Source organism: Aspergillus udagawae, assembly GCF_001078395.1.
Source record: "Aspergillus udagawae IFM 46973 DNA, scaffold_3, whole genome shotgun sequence".
In the NCBI taxonomy this organism is placed as follows: domain Eukaryota; kingdom Fungi; phylum Ascomycota; class Eurotiomycetes; order Eurotiales; family Aspergillaceae; genus Aspergillus; species Aspergillus udagawae.
In genome coordinates this window covers 2,981,490-3,001,295 of record NW_025091266.1, presented here as the reverse complement: position 1 = coordinate 3,001,295, position 19,806 = coordinate 2,981,490, and the positions used below count along the sequence as shown (strand labels likewise).

At 45.5% G+C, this 19,806-nt stretch overlaps 7 protein-coding genes across 7 annotated transcripts; 3 read left to right on the top strand and 4 right to left on the bottom strand.

The window, feature by feature from the left end:
- Positions 1-278: 278 nt before the first annotated feature.
- On the bottom strand, positions 279-1,038 carry Aud_004882 (trafficking protein particle complex subunit; the record flags this gene model as incomplete). The annotated part of the gene is made up of 4 exons (XM_043289818.1): positions 279-410; positions 470-559; positions 647-764; positions 911-1,038. The coding sequence occupies 4 exons, from the start codon at positions 1,036-1,038 to the stop codon at positions 279-281; spliced, it is 468 nt and encodes a 155-aa protein (XP_043145753.1).
- A 700-nt stretch (positions 1,039-1,738) lies between these two features.
- Positions 1,739-3,722, bottom strand: Aud_004881 (SUMO ligase siz1; the record flags this gene model as incomplete). The annotated part of the gene is made up of 7 exons (XM_043289817.1): positions 1,739-2,246; positions 2,297-2,522; positions 2,574-2,679; positions 2,766-3,082; positions 3,139-3,210; positions 3,262-3,480; positions 3,575-3,722. 7 exons carry the CDS (start codon positions 3,720-3,722, stop codon positions 1,739-1,741), a joined length of 1,596 nt encoding a protein of 531 aa, XP_043145752.1.
- A 455-nt stretch (positions 3,723-4,177) lies between these two features.
- On the top strand, positions 4,178-4,722 carry Aud_004880 (DUF2423 domain-containing protein; the record flags this gene model as incomplete). The annotated part of the gene is made up of 3 exons (XM_043289816.1): positions 4,178-4,361; positions 4,445-4,492; positions 4,577-4,722. The coding sequence occupies 3 exons, from the start codon at positions 4,178-4,180 to the stop codon at positions 4,720-4,722; spliced, it is 378 nt and encodes a 125-aa protein (XP_043145751.1).
- A 1,557-nt stretch (positions 4,723-6,279) lies between these two features.
- las21 (mannose-ethanolamine phosphotransferase LAS21) lies at positions 6,280-8,197 on the top strand (the record flags this gene model as incomplete). Its single annotated transcript, XM_043289815.1, has 4 exons — positions 6,280-6,507; positions 6,573-6,700; positions 6,753-7,123; positions 7,191-8,197. The coding sequence occupies 4 exons, from the start codon at positions 6,280-6,282 to the stop codon at positions 8,195-8,197; spliced, it is 1,734 nt and encodes a 577-aa protein (XP_043145750.1).
- A 2,472-nt stretch (positions 8,198-10,669) lies between these two features.
- On the bottom strand, positions 10,670-13,454 carry Aud_004878 (putative meiosis protein MEI2; the record flags this gene model as incomplete). The annotated part of the gene is made up of 14 exons (XM_043289814.1): positions 10,670-10,896; positions 10,954-11,059; positions 11,118-11,197; positions 11,253-11,296; positions 11,347-11,375; positions 11,427-11,444; positions 11,507-11,537; positions 11,603-11,621; positions 11,676-11,742; positions 11,793-11,828; positions 11,885-12,247; positions 12,358-12,792; positions 12,844-13,219; positions 13,267-13,454. 14 exons carry the CDS (start codon positions 13,452-13,454, stop codon positions 10,670-10,672), a joined length of 2,019 nt encoding a protein of 672 aa, XP_043145749.1.
- A 1,362-nt stretch (positions 13,455-14,816) lies between these two features.
- Aud_004877 (Rab GTPase-binding exocyst subunit SEC15) lies at positions 14,817-17,574 on the top strand (the record flags this gene model as incomplete). Its single annotated transcript, XM_043289813.1, has 9 exons — positions 14,817-14,867; positions 14,924-15,916; positions 15,975-16,106; positions 16,181-16,282; positions 16,332-16,441; positions 16,496-16,631; positions 16,683-17,132; positions 17,189-17,439; positions 17,496-17,574. The coding sequence occupies 9 exons, from the start codon at positions 14,817-14,819 to the stop codon at positions 17,572-17,574; spliced, it is 2,304 nt and encodes a 767-aa protein (XP_043145748.1).
- A 90-nt stretch (positions 17,575-17,664) lies between these two features.
- On the bottom strand, positions 17,665-18,923 carry hapE (CCAAT-binding factor complex subunit HapE; the record flags this gene model as incomplete). Its single annotated transcript, XM_043289812.1, has 5 exons — positions 17,665-17,855; positions 17,919-18,582; positions 18,630-18,686; positions 18,754-18,767; positions 18,842-18,923. 5 exons carry the CDS (start codon positions 18,921-18,923, stop codon positions 17,665-17,667), a joined length of 1,008 nt encoding a protein of 335 aa, XP_043145747.1.
- Between the last annotated feature and the right edge of the window lie 883 nt (positions 18,924-19,806).

Below are 19,806 nucleotides of genomic sequence, written 5' to 3'. Positions count from 1 at the left end.
TCGCTAATCAAAGCTATCCCGGAAAGATAGGCTTTAAATTATAAGGTTGATGAAGACGGATGAGGAGGTCGCCGTGGGGCTGATCATTAGGTTCTTGAATTGCAGGGCCCTAGAGACATGCATGCAGAAAACGAATAAATCCTTTTCTCTTTGTTTTTTAATGTGAAGCCTGTTGCAATGTAAAAGATAATTGAGCCAGCCATCGGGACAGAGACAAGAGGGGTCTTTGTTGTTATTTCATACTGGTGACTTCTAGGCAATTTCTCCGTCCCAAACGTTCAGGGCCTTGGCTGAACCGTTTTGATTTGGAACGTTGCCCCGGGAAGCTCAGACGTTTCAGCTTGTACAGTGGTGGCAATGCCCATGTTCGATAAAGCACCACGAATGACGCCGCATGGAAACCAGAGAAACTGGGGTCATGTCCAAATGTCAGAATGACGATGAAGGTAGGAATTGGGGTCTTGCCCACCACTTGTGCCATAGCAGTCGCCTCGCTTCGAGAAGCCGTGCTCATTCTTGCAAAAGGTCGAAACGAGTTATCTGTGAGGACGTAGACACCCTGAAACATAGGATATCCCACTATCAGCTTCTATCCGTGAAGACTCAAGCGCACAAGTTTGGTCTAAAGTCGCTTCCGTGTACTAACCCGGTGATTTGTTTTTAAATTATCCACTTGTTTCCTGAAAAGAATCGTCCACAGATCCTTGCACAAAAATTTGATAACGTCGAGATTGTCTGTGAAACGAGGGCGATCGCGAGAAAATCTGCCCAGCAAGAAGATGCGAAAGATATATGTCAGCTGCATTTGCGTTCAGTCAAGCCCCGTTCAGGGCGATCCCCTCTGCCTTTATGTTCATCCGAACACATGTTCCATCTCTCGAGTACTAGACAGAATGTGTCGCTGGCTTACCGTTCCGCAAGTCCTTGGCCAACTCTGTAGCCTATAGACTCTAGTCGAAAGAATGTCGACTCCCTGATTTCGTCATCATCTGAAGCTTTGTCATTGAGTGCCAATTCCCTCGCTAAGCGTTCGGCCATGGGAACGAGCTCTATCAGAAGAAAGTCTAGGCATGAAGTACTCAGGAAGCGAGCATGTGGATCAGAGCTATTGATAGATGAGACAGATGCATCAAACGACATCTCGATGAGTTCGTGTGGAAATTGTCTGCGAGATATACAATACGTTATTCCCAATCTGAAAATCGTAGGATAACGTTAAACTTCAGCTCAGATAAACTTCGTTGTCCATATCCGTGATCGTGAGTATTTGCGGAGGTGGACTCAGAACTCCGCAACGTGGTTTGGAGCTTTGGATAAGGGTAATGCTTGGAGTTCAGATCTCCTTGACATACACTTATCCCTAAGTTCTGCCGCCCAACTTCTGTGATTACAACACAACAACTCTCAAATAACTCAAGAACTATCAACTTCACCCTACTACACTGACAAATTCATCTTACCACAAATCTTTAATGATATCTACACGCAGACTGGATCATCTGTAGCATCTGCAATTCCAATGAACATGTTCAGAGCCATGAGGGCGTTAAGAATGTGGGAGACGAGCCAAATTTAATAGTAGTGAGCTATTGTTTACCTCACCGATTAACATGGTTCTCTGGACCACGTCTAATGTTGCTCATCCTCATCGAAACTCGCCTAACGAGCCTATGCCCAGCAATAACGCCTGAACCAAATTGCGCCATACCCACATGCAAATATGCCTCGCTAGATGTCATCACGCATCAAAACCACCAATATGGCTAGGGGACTCCGAATTAGTCTGGTTCGTAAAGGAGAAATTTCCCCCGTTTACAAAACCGCTGCTAAACGAGTTACGAAACGCTGGTCGAGCATAAGCCCGGTGGGGAGCATTTGATGCCAGACGCTTAGCTGGTCTGACTGGGGAAAGATCGCCATCATCATCACTACCAGTCAGATCGATCACTTGGGCTGCCGAGCGTTTGTTAGTGGACAGACGAGCTGCAGATGATGTCGCTGACGGCTCCCGGGATTGAGCCGGTGTCCGCTCTAGGGAGAGGCCTGAGGCTGAGAGTGACTCCTGCTTCACATGCACAATTCCAGGTTCTTTGATCTCGATCAGCTCGTCCTCGTCCTCTGTCGCCGGAGTGACGCCCCCAGCACCTTTGGACTCGTCTTCCTTTGGACTCGACCACTTCCCGTCCGGTTCAATAATGACCTGTTCCACATCCGGCGATGTGGAATTGAGTATATCATCAACATATCTTCATAGTTAGTGTATTTTACGTGACAGTTGCGAATTCGCGCGACTTACTGATCAACTTGCAATGACTCATAGCTGGTGGCCTTGGAACAAACCGGACACAACCATGTGGGCGCTTGTTCCTGTAACTGCAAGAACGACGATGCATCAAAGCACTGGTTATGCGTGCAGACGACAGTGCGACAAGGGACCTCGATTCGCAGCGTGGAAAGAGGACACTTCAAGGACATGACAGTAGAGGTGGCAACGATGTCAGAATCCTCCGCTCTATTCTTCACTGCAAACCATTAGAGAAATTCATGCATAAGGGGGATAGACGGGTCCATACTCTCTCGTAATACTTGCTCTTTTGTGATCGTTTTCCTCCTCTTCAATTCCAAGACAAGGTCCTCAATGGGATGGCGCTGGACTAGGTTCACAAGAACGAAAAATCTCTACAAGATAGTCAGGAAGAATACATAATGGACATTGACACGACGGAATGGAATGAGCATGTGCGGGGCTGAAAGGGACGGCTTGCCTTTTGCGTAAGCGCGTAAGTCATAACAATATGATTGGGATACCCTGGCTTTTTGCGAATATAATTCGTCACATCCGCGGGCCTCGTTGTACCAGGCTTATTCTTGAGGCCTTTCAGGTTAGCCTTGACCTCGTCCAAATTTGCTTTGAGCTCAACTTGGTGAGGGAAAGCAATATCGGACTTGGTGTATTGATTGAGGCCACTGTCCGCAGCGCAATAAACCATTACCCGAAGATTGGGATCAGTTTGCAATCTTGAAGCTACAGTTGGGGTGAGGACGACTTTCAGCTCGACATTGTCCCTGGTTTGCTCGCGTACTTAAAAAGTTAGACTTGACTGGTGGTTGGTCTCAGCTGATTGAATCAATGCTCACTTTTGCACTCTACAGTAGGAGTAAGCTGCTCCAAGATTGTGTAGAATGGGCTGTCTTTGAAAGTAATGCGGCCTGAAAACATATGAGCAACGATCATAGAGAAATGAAGCGTGCACAGGTTACCGGGCGTGAATCCATGCGATGACATTGGTATAGTTAATGGCGTTGGTCTATGCTGTGTTTGTATTGACTGGGTATTAGGTGATGCGTGATATGGCTGACTTGGGAGAGGTTGTTGTGTCATTGACGGCCCAGGCATCGCGCGATGTGCGGTAGCATAAATGAATCTCCTTAGAGTATCATAACGCTCCGTATGTCCTCCTTGGTTGAGTCTCTCAATATCTAGATAATTGAGTCAACATAGTTGTAGCCAGTCTCAGTGTTCTTGAGCACCAATTGAAATGAAAGCAAGACGGCAAATAAAGGAAGAACGAACAGTCAATTATCCGGATTTGTAGTGAAGCTTTAACACCAGAAACAGCGAGCCCCTCACTCCTCAAGATATCTTTAAGCTGTGCATTCGTAAGTGTCTTTACCAAAGCAACAACGCTCTGGAGCTCAGACGAGTGAACGGTAGAGGCCATGATTCCGAGCTGATATGACGAGTGCGAATGGCAGGGTATAAATTAACTCAAGATGTGTGGTTAGAGGCGAATGCGCTTAAATTGTCAGCTCTATTGAAAAACATTTCAACTCTTATCTTATTGACAATTTCGATTCTCGGCAGGGAGATCGGATGAGTAGTAGAAGAAACAAAAGGAAAGGAAAAAAGAAAAACAAAAGGAAGCTGTATACATTTGTAACTGAAACTCCTGTCGCATCTGAGGTGCGACAGAGCGAATACCCAGTTAAGGTTTCCGAAGTGATGACATAAGATGGCCCAGAACGAGACTAGAGTGAAGTTCGGAAAAAATTATCTTGTACCCATATCGCGACTTCAACCTTTCCTCCATTGTTCACCACCTTTCTGATACCCCCGTCTTCCATCATTTTCTCACAACTGCTAAGGATCTGCTAAATCTTACTCGAAACAAAAATCATGGCAAAGAGTGTTCGAGCCAGCGTTTCCAAGCGCAACAGGGCGAAGCTGCGGGCCACGGTCTTTGGGCCTGCTGTTGATGCGCGGACAGAGAGGCTGTCTGCAAAGTTAAAAGAGCTGGCCTCTCAGCCGATAATCAGAGAACACAAAACTTCAAGTATGGAATTGGATCATACAGGTGCTGGTTCGTTACTCCCACACTCAGTGCTCAATATAGATCAACTGCATGTTCGTTCTACAACTAACAGTCTCATTCCCGCTTTACAGGTAGCCAAGGCAAATCTACAGAAAGCAAACCATCAGTAATAAATGAAGGTGAGCCTCTCCTTCTCCTTCTCCTCATCCCTAGAAGACCAAATCTGGCGAAGAAATCACATTGCTGATGCCGTTTCCCTTTAGACATGGACGTCGACACAATGTCCGTTAAGCACACCCAAGGTCGCTCTCAGAAGTCAGGACGTGTTCAAAAACGCAAGAAGGCCCGTTCGTCCATTGTCTTCCACCCGCATTCTTCGAAAACAAGGAAGGGATCTCAAAGAAAGTGATTAAACAGATCTCGAAAGCAGACAAATGACATCTGAAAAGCGGCGTTGGGAGTTTTAGCTTGCAAACGGTACTTTATTTTTCCAGCTCCACTGCGTCAAACATGTGGGAGCTTTTACGGCACAAAAAAATATCAAGCACAACCATTCCTAGGCGATAACCCCAGACTGGGACTTTTTGAGTTAGCATACAGAGGTACTAGAAGGAACAGGTGCCTTATATCAAACCATCGTGGATTATTATTTTTGGCTTAAGGCCATTCGTTATTATTATTACTGCTATCAAGTTCCCACTTACCTGTGTTAATGGTGCATACTCTGGGTATCTTCATTACAAGGTGGTGTGCTTAATGCATGCATATACCTCTCTAAAGTCATAATTCAGCAACTGCAATTATTATTACACAGCTGGACCGTTGGCTATACACACTATGCTAACCCCATATAGGAGGCGGTGCTCCAGGGTGTAGTTCCCCCCGGGCCCCCGTGACATGCCTAAGATAAGTGGTACGGAGCATAGGATCTCAAATCGGTTGATTACATACAAAATCACCTTTTACACAAGTCCTATATTTGAAAGTGGAGATCAATTGCTTTGTAAATAGCACAATATTATCTTAGCACAGTATTATCTTCTGCTGTTATCGCCCGCAGTGACCAATATCAATTAAATGCGTGTGGATGTTGACTTTGACAAGCCCGAATTTGAAAACCTCCCCGAATCGCACTTCCTTTCCCCCAACAAAGTCAATTCATCACCTAGGACAATCTGGCTTTCAAATTCATATGTCCAGCTTTAAATCGCAAAAAAAACTTAAAGGATATGCTGGAGGTCTCTTATCAAAGTTTACAACGGTAATCAGAAAGTAAGATATATTGACGTTGCGGAGGTTGCGGAGGTTGCGGAGGTGATCAATTATTCTGCCGCTTGAATGCCATACTTGGTTAGCATGTTGACCATAATTTTAGACTGTACCTCCTTTGACAGGCTCTGTGAGACTTCACACAACCTGGGAGCTTATGAGACCTCGATAATCTTAAGCAAGTCGCGGTTGATATGCGACAGGTTTCAATACTCTATTGAGTTACCTGGCGCTCGGGTCAAAAGTTATCGAAGCCTGCAAGATGGCTCTCAAATGGGAGAACCGCGCAATTTTAATCGCCAATATACTCATTGTTGTAGCCATTTCAATATTTTCATCCGGATTTTTCCCCTACAAGTCTTTGCTTCCAGGGCTGGCCACATTTGATGAAATCAATATTGACTCTGTGGCACCAAAAGTCTTTGATAGAGTGATTTTCATGGTGATTGATGCTTTGCGCAGGTACGACTAATTGTATCTAAATGCTCAATTCTGTATCCCTAGCTGAGCCTCTATGCTAGTGATTTCGTTTACTCGAAGACTTCCGGATTCTCTTTCACCCAAAGGTCAACCAGAAGCCACATAATGATTTTGCCACGGAATCTGCTGCTGACTGAGGCGTTTCGAGATCAACAGCCTAATCCGTTCTGGAGCGGCTCTACCTTTCACGGCCCATGCCAGCTCTCCAACGGTCACGATGCCACGGCTCAAGGCTATGACAACTGGCTCCGTGCCGTCCTTCTTGGACGTGATATTGAACATCGCAGAGTCTGATACCTCTTCTACTCTCGCATATCAAGATACATGGCTTGCGCAATTAAAGGCGCAGGGAGGTCAGCTTGTCATGTACGGGGATGACACTTGGATCAAGCTATTTCCAGGAGTCTTTGATAGATCTGATGGGACTACGAGTTTCTTCGTTTCGGTCAGTCGTAACAAATGGGCCAACAGGAGTCACACATGGGTCAAATAATTAATAGCCACCTACAGGATTTTACTGAAGTAGATCACAATGTTACCCGCCATATCCCGCGGGAGCTATCACAGCGCGATTGGTCGGCCTTCATAATGCACTTTTTGGGATTGGATCATATTGGTCACAAAGCTGGCCCTAAGAGGTGAGACATTCGACTTTCACTTCGCTCTCCGAGTTGTGTCCTAATATCGTAGTCGACATATGATGACAAAACAACGAGAGATGGACTCGATCGTTGCTCTAATCTATGCCGCCATGGAGGAACAGGACCATCTTCAATCGACCCTGTTTGTTCTATGCGGAGATCATGGGATGAACGATGCCGGGAATCATGGTGGCTCGTCACCGGGAGAAACTTCACCCGCTTTGCTTTTCATTTCACCGAAGTTTCAGACTAAAAAAACTCCTGAAGACAGTCCGGTTGAAGCATTTAACGACTTGCAATACTATCGGACTGTTGAGCAGATGGATATCACGCCAACTCTGGCGGGACTTCTGGGTTTACCTATTCCGCTGAATAGTCTGGGCATCTTCATACCAGAGTTTCTAATGATGTGGGATAATGGTAATGTCGTCAGTTTCTTTTCGTCTGTGACATATTTCAAAACTGACATGTTGCCCCTTGGCTCTAGATGCTCACAGAGTTGATCTCCTGCTTCGAAACGCCAAGCAGATGCTTAACGCAATGAAGGGGACCTTTCCCGATATAGATGTCGAGGCAACTACTACTCCTCACGGCTGCGACAAGCAATTGCCAACAGGTCCTGCCAAAGTCCAGTGTGCCTGGTCCCAAGCACTACAATTAGTCCACGGACCGGAGCGTAACAGAACAACTCTGCCAGATGTCGAATCGGCTCTGCTAAGGGTTCTAGGTTCTGCCCAGGAAGTGATGAGCAGCACTGCCAGTAAATACAATACAACAAGACTTTATTTGGGCTTGACTGTCGCAGCTCTTGCTGTTTTACTCTCGTTTTTCCCAGCATATGGTTTGGTCTCGAAGTCCAGCAATGCTGTGACGTTTCTCATGTTCAGCATTATAAGCTACGGTGGTATGATGTTTGCCAGCAGCTACGTGGAGGAAGAGCAACAATTTTGGTATTGGGTCGTCACGGCATGGACTGTCTATTTGCACATAAAATCACTCCGCCCATGGCATGGCTCGAAAGATCCTCAGTTCTCGTTCTCACGATTTGCAACATGTATGACAGTTGTGCTGGCCATCTCTTATCGGATTCTCAGACGCTGGAATCAAACAGGCCAGAAATTTGCTGCCGAGCCAGATATTGCGCGGAATTTCTTTCCCCGCCATCAGAATATCTTGTGGGCGTTGATTATACTGACTTACTTCGATACATGCATGCGTCTTTGTCTCAATTCACCCCCGAGTAATATCTGGCGTTCCACAGCTATACTGACGATAATAGCGGCCTTCTTTTTCAAGCTGGTTTTCGTGCTGTCCGATTCACCCGAGCTTCTTGACGAGTCCCTTTTATCACCCATACAGAAAACTCTTGAAGTGATGCCATTGATTCTACCCGCAAGACTTGTCTTCTGTGGAATTTCCCTACTGGTGGTGACATCGTTCTGTACGATGAATGTCACACAGAAACGATCTTCTTTAACAGGAGGCAAGTGTTGACTAATTACTACCGCGTGAGGGTTTACTGACAAACGTTAGTGATCCCGCTGGGCACTATATTCCATGAATGCCTGACCCTCTTCTTGATAACACAGTCAAAAGCTGTCAATATCCCGATCTTTTTGGTGTTTCGACTTCAGGCTATAATTCTTGATTCTCTGGAAATGAGCGCTATTGAAGTGACCATTACGTCCTTGCTTTCACAGCATATGACATTTTTTGCATTTGGAGGTTCGAATGCAATATCTTCCGTCGATCTTTCCAACGCATATAACGGGATTGGCAGTTATAGTGTGGTGTTGGTGGGAATCTTGACATTCATAAGCAACTGGGCTGGGCCCATATGGTGGGCATCCGCTGCTCGGCTTCTCTACTCAAACCCAACCTTTGCGGAGAAATACAGCCACAGAACCCTCCTAACGTTCCATGCTGCAACGTCTTTGATGTCCGTCATGGCGGCATGTACAATGTTAAGGACACATCTTTTCATATGGACAGTCTTTTCACCAAAGTATCTCTACACATTGGCGTGGACTATTCTCAACCATCTGTTTATCAATTTACCGGCTACAGCGAACGTGTCGCAATTTTTGAACTGGCAATAATGCGTTTCATTAACTTGCTCTTCGTTACCCGACTTGCTGTGAGAAAACAAACTGGGCATACTTCATTATTAACTGATATATTCCGAATTTGGATGGTCCGCAAATCGTTGAATAATATGTGACTCTAGGCAGCCAGCATGATCACAGGACGCCATTGAAAAGATCGTCGATGGCATTCTTCTTCCTCTTCCTCTGCCCAGAAGGTTTCACAGCGATAGTCGCAGTATCTCTTGCTTCCCTCTGGTGGCCATTCGATTCTTCTAAACCATTTTGCTTGTCAACCTGAGAGCCTAGAACAGGAATAAAAGACTCGTTCAACCGAGAAACAACTTCTCCAACGTCCTCCTGTTGCAAATTCTTCAGGCAAGTTGACTGCCGAAATAGCATTTTCTTTCGATGCAAGGAGTTCATCTCCTTGTCTATTCCTGTCGCTTTAGTTAAACGAGCAAGCGCAGCTACCAGTACTGTGCCTATTGTAGAAAACTGGCCATCGGCTATGACCGTCGAGAAAGCTCTGATACATGTTTAGCTACTGAAAATTAATGGAGCCGAGGTATGAGAAAGCAATGGCAGGGTGATAGGGTATGATAGCGTGACTTACAAGTAACAATGTGGAATGACATGCAAAGCCAGATGCTCTTTATATAGGCCAACAGTATGGAATGCGCCGATCTCCAACGACAGTGTGAGTTTCAGAGTGATGCGTTTCAAGATAGACAACCACTTCCACCATTTTGTGTTTCTGTGCTGATTCTTATTGCGGTGGAAAACTAAATGAAGCAGTGAATGTAAAGCTATGATTTCTTTGACATCCATTACTTCTTTGAAGTACTCTGATGGCAACGAGCTGCTCATGAATCTTGAAGAATAATGTTAACTAAAAAGCTCATGTGCGGAACAAATTATAACAAGCTTTTCAAATCCATTGCGTGAGAGCTTCTCATTAGGAATGAGATGATGCCAGGGCGTGACGCAGGTAAAGAACAAAAGAGAGAGAATGAAAGCAAGCAAGAAAGAGAAAAGAAATACATGATAAAGAAAAGTGGAGAGGGGGTGGGGGAGGAAAGAAATAAGGTACTAATTAGAATATAGAATAATGATGAAGAGAAATCTACGTGGTGGTTCGATACCCTTTGTAGCCTGGCTTGGTATTTCTTTTTTATTTTATTTTTTCCTAAAGTCGAAGTACTGCTAGCTGGATAAGGAATACTACTCCACCAACCAACCCCCCCAAGCGGGAAAATCGTATTCTCGTCACGAAGTTGATCGACGACGTCGAGCAACACACGCATACGGTTTGCGGAGATATTGATGTCGTTCATGCAAGCAACTGAATGCGGTCGGGTCGGCTACAAAAAATATCTGCGCTTTCAGATAGAGGCAGTCTACGAATGAAGACAAATCAAGAAAAAATCTAAGTCATGAATTGACCACTTCAATCTCTCCTAAAAATGGAGAAAAGAAAAGAAAAGTAAAGGAGGAGACATAATTTCGATATTTATTTCAGAATAGACACCAGGAGGAAAGACACCTAAATCTCACAGAGATGGGCTTCCAAATGGAGATGAACCCAACATTGGACTCAAACTGAGACCCATATGCGTGCCAACCAGGGCATTGAATGGTTCTCTCCTGTGAATCAGACAAGTCGGCCATCTCACTCTCCGAGTGTCTGCTGTACTCGGGGACAAGAGGTTAGTGGGGTAAGACGAGTTCATGAAAGGTCCTGCATCGCCAGCGAGGTCCAGTCCCAATCGACATTTTTTTTTCGCAAGTATTGTCTCGCACTTTCAATTAATTATTTTGCTGAACTTCAGAGCCCGGAGGCACGTTCGGAGAAGGGTTGTTTTCTGGGGCGATATTTGCACTAGGATGTTCTTGGGCCGCGTGCAGAGATCGTCGGATCGTACCATATGGTTGTAGGATAAGTGCAGGGAGCACTTCTCAGGCTATTATTGACACCAAAGGGATGTGAAGCAATTGTCTGGACATATACAATCTCTCGTTCAGCAGCGGTAGTCCCACGATCGAACTGTGAACGGCGTCGACGTTGTTCGTCCCGATATTGCTGTCCGACACGTGGTGCGAACAATCCTGGTGACATGATTTGTTAGCAAACCCTCATATTGTCCTAGAGATATATGAACTCACCAATGTGTTCAGCATTTTCGATGCTGCGACGCATTTTTGAAGGATTGTCCGGTCCGGGAAAACGGTCTTCTGTGCCCGCAAGAGGCCCAGTACCGGTGTGGAAAATCTACACTCGTTATTAGTTTTCGTGTTACCTAGCCTCATGTTGATTATGCCGCTCTGACCTTTGGACGAAATGATGGATGTTCCAACATGACCGAACTATTTCGGAATTTCTGTATAAGGCAATCTTTGCCCTGAATCGCTGTATTCCCAGGTGTCAGAATGCCCAGCCTCGTTGTTCAGCAGGCGGCACCTACTAGCATACGATACTTCCGCAACTTTGTCACTGTTAAAGCAGTTCCTAATTGATTGTCAGCGTATGTTAACAGAGAGGGGAGGGTCTTCTCGTACCAGGAACGCCCAGCTCGCGTTTTGACAAACTATTGTTTATTCAGTAAAATGGTGGCAAGAAGGGGACAAGGGGGCCTGACATCGATTATATCAATAGGCTGGCAATTCGTTAGCCATTTTTCGAACAGGGATATGGGACAAACAGTTCCATATGACTTACGTCTTCGAAATTGATAAAAGCATATCCGACGCTGGCAATAATGTGAGTATGATCAGGTCAACAAGGATCTGCGCATGGGTAAAGTAATTGACTCACTTGCAGTTGTTCGCAAAATCTAGAAGGCTGAGCGTTAGCTTCATCTTGAAATTAAACCAAGAGTGCTCCTTACCAATACGCAAGTACATGAAATCGTACTTTCCGTGGCTGGTCTCGTCAACGATCGCCTTGAGCATAGTCTAAGCATGTCAGATGCCATGCCGCTTCCGTTGACAAGCGTTGGACTTACTTGGTCGATTTTATTCGGAATATTGCGGAGCATGATCTGGAAATTTAGTAGGTCAGTCCCTAGATGATGACAGCAAAACCAATCATACATACAGTTGTTCTGACATCTAAGCCAAGGCGAATCCTTTCGATATCAACGGCATTCTGGCTAATAACACGGGCATCAGGATAACGACTGATCTCGCGCCGAGGAGAGTGCAAGGTTTCCTCTCCTGCTCTGGACATCCAATCCATAAGACCGGCGTGCTCTCCTGAAGGCACAGTAGAGCGGCCAGTGGGGCTAAGCTCCATATAAGGCATTCTGAACGGGCGTGTTGGGGCAGGCGGCGAGCTTCTATGGTATGAAGTACCATAGCGTGAACCTCCATCCTTCACTGGACATGGGCTCGGCAGAACATTGAATGGTCTGTCCTCGCTAACGTCGGGCTTGAACGGAGCAATCTCAATAATACAATCCTTTATCAAATGATGCATCAGCATTTGCTCTGACGCATCCATAAAACTAAGCGGGCCGTGGGGAAATCGCGGAATGTGAAAAGCAACACCATACAAAATGTCTCACTTACATCGACTGTGGTGCCATTTAGTGTCACCATTGCATTATCAGCATCACGTGTGTTATAGAACTCGAGGTGGAACTCGCTGACATTGTCCTGTCCCCTGGGAAGTAAATCGAATGCCTTGAGGTCCCCAAACGTCGTCGCAAGTGTTTGTAGGGAGCGCGCTACAGTATGCGAGTTGAAAGTGGGGTTTCGACTGTCGTAGTACACAGACACAAGCAAATGCCCTTCGTAATCTGATGTCTGCTGGAGAAGAGATGGCTCGGAATGCTGCACATATTCCTTCGCAGTAAGTGGGAAAACACGCCATTCAGGTCGAAGAAGGCGAACCTTCTCGATTGCCTTCTTCGCCTCACGACTATCTGCAAAAGCAACATACACTTTGCCCAAAGAGCTGAGTTCATTAAGAACTGGCCCTCTGAGAGTTGCAAACTCCCGGCGCTTTTGCAGAGTTAGCATTCTAGTACATGAGCAGCTAATCTCGAAACTTACATTGAAGAAACCAGCCAAAGACATGAAATTAAGACTAGCGGGAACATTTTCGATAACAAATGCTCGGTTACGTTTGTCGTCGTCAAATTTTCCGGCGAAAATGCCACCTGGACAGCCATTTTGAGCGATTGAAGCTCGACCAATAGGCCCATAATTCGGTAGGCCCTGCTCATATACTTCCCCCGGTCCGCTTCTGGCTCCGCGGATTTCAACACTGGCTTGAGCGTTCAAGGAGCCGATATTCGAACGGCCGCGAACTTGGATATCACTGGCAGCACTGCCGGCTAGCCCAATAGGGGTGAAGCTTGCTGCGGTTGGGGACAGCTGCACGCGATTAGATGTGTTTAGAGGCACCAGAAATGGATCGGACGGGTGCCTAAGCATTGTTAACAGAGAAGTATATTCGTTTCGTAGTGCACTGACACTGTGTACAGCCTGCGGAATCCGGCGTCGCCGAGGGAGGTAGCAACACCGGGTTCAGGACGACCTTTAGATCGTACATCTTCGGGTGAGAAGGCTGTAAGCTTGGTATCGGGGGATCCATTGGGCGAGATTCCGTCGTTCGTCGAACAGGGACTGCTCAACCCACGAGATGAGTTGTTGGCCCTCATTACAAGAGAACGAACTGGTGAGGGGAACAATGTCAAGCTACTGAGCCTTCAGCAATAATATGACAGCCGTTTCTGAAAACAATGAGTAATTTGCGAAGAGTACTAAAGACGCTTGCGATTGCAGCTCAAGAAAGGAAGGGGTAGGAATCGAGGGAAGTGGCACTTAACCATTAGAGGAGCAGGGGAGATGGCCTGGCTTTGAAAGATTTCAGGAGAGTTGAAAAAGGAGGAGATGGCACAGTAAACAGAAACAGCGTGAGAAGATGAAGAGCAACGCCCCGGCGACATCAACGGGGCCACTATGTATACAATTTGTCATCGCACATGAGTGATATAATAACAATCGCCAGGATAAACAGGCCCTAACTATACTAATTTTCAAAAGAAAACGAGCATCTTACTATTTCCTTCTAGGCTTCACCATTTATGACATGACAGAGATGCTGTTATCGTTATCCTAGGTCAGTGTTAAAGCACTTCTTAAAGGCAATAGGGACCTCCCAGGGTATAAGCTAGTATCATACCCTTTAAGTAGGTTAATAAATTCAAGAGAAACACTCATATCGCATAATCTGCATCTCTTTCAGGGTTTATAGGACATAATATAGCCTAGACAAAGAGTAAGGGGGGAGTCATGTCGGCGCCTAGTTACTATCCTTATAGAAAGTAATTGTGACTAGTATTCCATGGTATGTTAACGCAACCCAGCTAATGAAGCTAATTAGTTATATGTAGGACTTATATTTCTTTCTAAGAGACCTACCTGGCTATACATAATGCTGGTGCACTTGTCTAAGGTAAGCTGGTTTTCACTTTCCTTCTTTGATCCTCTTAAAGCCATCTGTCTCGATAGAAGGATGTCATCTTTCTTTGTACTCCAGTGAAATAAGTTTGGAGACCAAGGTCCTACAGATAGAACCAGAAAAAGTGAGGAGTTCATAGCTAATTTGTAGATTGAGGATGTTCACTCCATACTTTCAACATATTCATGTGTGCATCATGATCATTGTTGTTGTTTTAGGGTTAAAGTAACTTAATATAATAGTTAGTGCTTAATGTCTCAGAGGCAAGCGCACGGACCATGATGAGAATGGAACTCCTGTACTTTATCCTGACGTAGGCCATTAGCCAGCTTTCTAAGACGTAAAGATAAGACACAAAAGTTCATAGTACACGCCTGCCCACAACTTCAGAACTCTCAACATAGATCTGCATTTTCATACTTTCTAGAAGCTAGAAAGTATACCTGACACAGGGCACCTGTGCTGCTCACCTATATTAGCAACCTAGGAAGTTGACCATCCTTACACGACCTCACTTGACAATCAAGGTTGCGCAGACAAGGATATCAATACATTGAATATGCCGTCAATGGTTCCTTCGCGTAGTGAACCATCAAATGTGCTCAACTCAGTGAGTTCAAAACTGCAGGCGTCCCATATCTAAGCGCTAATTTAATGCATCATAAGATCATCATCTCCCCATCGGACACAGATTATATTGATCAATTGATCCCCTCAATCAGGGAGTATAGCGTCGGCAATCGAACGTCTCAACTATTGCAGTCCTTATCCAAGTTCGCCAGCGATAAAGAAGCCGAGATAGAAACGATATGCAACACAAACCATCAGGAATTTGTGTCTTCAATCAATCACCTTCTGCGTATTAGAGAAGGAACAGTGAGCTTGACCGCGGAGATCCTTGACCTGAACCAATCTATCCAAGCTAGCACCGAACGTCTCGCTGAACAAAAGAAGGCTCTGGTAGAGTCACGCAGTCACCGACAGAATATTGATGAGACAACTCGTGCCATCCAGGACTGCTTGGAGGTGCTACGCCTGGCTAATCAAGTTCATGATCTACTAGCCAAGAAAAACCACTATGCCGCTTTACGGGCGCTCGAGGAACTCCAAAATGTGCACCTCAAGGACGTGACCCAATATAAAATCGCTGACATGATTCAGCGCTCAGTACCAGCGACCCAGCGAGCGATAGCGGAGGCCGTACTATCTGACCTGAATACTTGGCTTTACAGAATCCGCGAGATGTCTCAGTTTCTCGGAGAAATAGCTCTTTACCACACAGAATGCCGGAAGACAAGACAAAAAGAGAGAGCAGAGAAACTACCATACCTCAGACATTTCAAACTGAACTCTGCTATTGAGCTGGTTTCGGATGAGCACGAAGAATATGATTTATTACAGAATGAAGAATTGCAAGTTGACTTCACGCCCCTGTTTGAATGTTTACACATCCATCAATCACTTGGGCAGATGGACAAGTTTCGGACGGAATACGCTAATACACGTCGCCGACAAAAAGAGCTTCTAATTCCCTCTTCAATAACTTTGATTGACGAGGACGGGGCTTGCCTACACAACCTTCTAGAAGAAATGGCAGGCTTTGCCATCGTAGAGCGTGCTACCATGAAGAGAATACCAGACTTGAGGTCATCTGTCGACGTAGAGTCACCCTTCTCCTGACCATTTGCTCAGCATAAAGTCTAATGCTTGTGACTAGGTTGATGAGCTCTGGGATTCAATGTGCCAGACTGCCATGGGCCTCATTTCAAAAGCGCTTCCTGAAGTTGATAATGCTGAGAGTTTGCTCAAAATCAAAAATCTCGTTGCATTATTTATGCAAACAATGAATGTTGGTCTATGATTTCGGAGCTGTCTCTAATGTTCTTGCCCCCCCCCTCCATTACTGACCACTGCTGAACACAGACATGGGAGTTCTCCGTTGGAAAATTTGATGAATTGCTCTTGACTTTGTTCAAGAGATATGCCGAACTTCTCAAGAAAAGATTCAGTGATGACTTCCAGGAGGTATGCTGCAGTATCACGTTCGACTTGTCCTTGCTAATTGAACCGTAAGATCGTGTCCACGGACGATTATATGCCCATGCCGATACAATCGTTGGATGAGTATGACAAGGTCCTCAATGTCAGCTGGTACAATCCTGAGAAGCCAAGGGAGGAACAAGTGTACATCCACAGTCTCCATTGTGAGAATTGCGTCTTTTATACTAACTTGACTAGGTTTCCATGTGTTCTGCCTTTTTCTCAAATGTATCCCTTGTGTTGCATCGACATCCGCAACTTCTTAAACCAGTTTTATTTCTTCGCCAATGAAGATTTCTCGCATCCGCATATGATTGATGATACTCTCAAAGATGTCAGTCACACATGAATTTGAAACATAGAAAGTACATTCTGACGGTTACAGGCTTTGGATGAGCTTCTTTCAAACCAAGTTTGCGATACTCTTGTTGAGCGTCTTTCTTCGCAATATTTGGGCCAGATTGTTCAGATCTTGATCAATCTGGAGCATTTTGAATCAGCGTGCCGTGAGCTCGAGGAGCTTCTGGCCGCTGCTCGATCCCAAGGTGCTGCGGGCGGTCCGATATCCTTAAGAGCGACGGAGAAATTCAGAAGCAACAAAAAATCAGCAGAGAAGCGAATTTTTGAGGTCGTCAATTCCAAAATTGATGATCTCATTGAAACTGCAGAGTATGACTGGATGGCACTCACACCTCCGACAGAGCCCAGCAATTACATGCAAACGCTGACCCGATTTTTGTCCAACATAATGAACTCAACATTGCTCGGTCTCCCAACAGAAATCAAGGAACTCATATACTTCGATGCTCTGAGCCACGCGGCGAACATGATCTTGGTAATACTATGTAATTCCTTGATAAAAGAACTGGCTAATCCCTGCTCCCTCCACAGGCACAGCCGCTCTCCTCAGACGTGAAAAGCATCAATCCCAACGGAGTGATGGCCCTTGCGAAAGATGTTGACTATCTGTTTCAGTTTGTTGACAGCTTGGGTGTGCCCATTCTTCGGGAGAACCTCGACGAATTGCAACAGACTGTGCATCTAATGCAGGCGGATAATACGGACGAATTTTACGATATTTCTACAAGAAATAAGAAGTATGGCCGCGTGGATGCTATCAATGGCCCTATCCTTTTAGAAAAGTGCGTCTAATCATGGCCAAATATCCCGGAAGGGCCGATTACTGATTGTATTACAGACTTACACGCACTGTTCAAAGTTCGGGAAAGATTGATAAGTTCACAACACTTTCCTCAAGGTTTGGCAAGAAGTCTTGAAATATTCAAAACTGGATGTCTCAAGATTTCTCTCACTGACCTGAACAAGCCATCTCCCCGACCAACCCCTTACTTCTAGCTCAAATAAAATTAGGGCCCGAAGTCAATGTTACGCATACTGCGAACCACTCTGTCTGATTCCATTGGAGACTCCATGGTAGTGATAGGCACAAAATCCATCATAATACTAGCAACAAAACTATGAGCACGGCGCCGTGACAATGAATTTCCAATATACTCGTTAACCTGCCCATGAAGACTTGAACCTCTGCAAATGGTCACTTTCAGAATGAACACGGTTAGCTGAATCGTGTACCGAAATGCGCATAGCGGACTTCAAATACGTTGAGCAGAGTTTTGGCATACCTGCTGTGGAGGAAGATGTGGGTAAGGATTGTACATTCCTTCAAAGATTTGGGATTGTGGCTGTCCGTATGCGGCCGTTGGATCCGACTGAACAGCTCCCCCGTACATCGTTGGCTGCCGATATTCTTGGTCTTGTCCAATGCCGTGCTGTCCCAGAGAACCGTAATCTGGGGGACCCATATGGTGCGGGGGATGTTGAACACCATGTTGAGAAGGTGGCAGTTGGGCACCTGTTGCAGTGGAGGAACCTGCAGCACCTGCGGTTGCCTGGCTCGATCGTTTCGCATGGGATGTTGCCTCTTCACGAGGTACTATGTCAATGAGGAAATCAAACATATCAGATTTGGATAAGGCTGCTGCGATATCTGATCTTTGCAACGTGCGTCGCTTGTTATCTTCAGCATGTATCCAAGCCCGCATCGTGAGTTCCGTAATGAAAATATCGCAGCCTTTCGCAAATAATATAGGGGCCTCCGCGGAGATCATCTTCACCTCAGGATCTGCCTTCATGACCTTTTTTATACGGGCCAGGGGCAGTTGGTGAATTTTGTAGTCATGATTGTCCGATTCGAGATGGTTGATAATGTGTTGCCAGTAGGTCGTTAGTATATCACGGGCTGTGCCTTGTAGCCCTTGATTAACCTTTTCTATCATCAGTATAATGAAAATCACTAGGTTTGATTACTTGCATTGGCCCATGTCCCCGTATAAAGCTCGGCAACGGGGGCATACCCCTGCGCTGAAAGCTGTCATATTGCAGTCAGTTTTTATCACGAGGTAGATAATGGTTGCGCTGATTCGAGTCCATCATACCGCAGCACTGGCACCTACAACAACGAATTAATTTCCACATTTGATGAGATGTTGGGAACGTAGGTCTATTTGAACAGACACTACTCACCATAATGTCCGCCGTTCCTGGTGTCATACACTGGCTGCTGTCTACCTTGCTGCTGCCCGGTACTCTGCGAAGACTGTTCCATGTCCGAGATGCTCTGGCAGCGATGAAATAAATTGAAGCGTCAAGTACAATGAAATGAAGGACGTTGAGACAACAGTGGTTTTATCGCGATATGTTTGTCCCCAAGGCGTTGCTGGGTGACTGACAATACGACCCGGTAGGTTCTGATTTCCGTGAATATAGTAGATCAAAAATAACAATCGCCAATTTTCTTCTCGGTGTTCAAGATGCAGATTAATGTTGCAATAGGTTGCGAACTGTCGAAATGTAACTACTTGGGTTACTACAGAGATGTCGACGTCAAAGGAGCGCGCTGAAACAGGTGCCAAGCATTACGCATACCTACCTATGCACTATGTGTGCTGTCTTACTCTACAGTTTTGTAGGGTCCACACTCCACTTAAAGTATCTCAGGATCTCGATGGGACACTAACAAACTGAAAGCGATAAAGAACATAAATCACCTTGTAAGAATACCGCGACAAAAATTCACTTCCGAGCTGTTTAGAACACTTCGGCCAGATGGAGCTGAGGGGTAAGTGGTATCTTCGCTCAAAGGCAACAGGTGATGGAGACGAGGTCGTTACCCTAGTCTCATATTTCTCTCGTTGATGCGTTTACGGTTCTGGTCCAATATATTTTGCTTTAACAATTTGAGCATGAGATCCGATACCAAACTTATGTTCTTTCCGTCCTATTATATCCCCCTCTTCCTGGTTTGCCCAACCACCTACAGCTACCCTTTTAGTTGTAGCTGTCATAAAAGAGCTTCGCTGGTATCGAAGATTACATAGGGTACCGGTAAGTACCATGTTAAATGACGGCAAGAGTATCTTATGTAATACCTTATGAGTTTACAAACCTTTCTTGAAAGTGTATGTGGTACCTTAGATACGGAGTAGAGT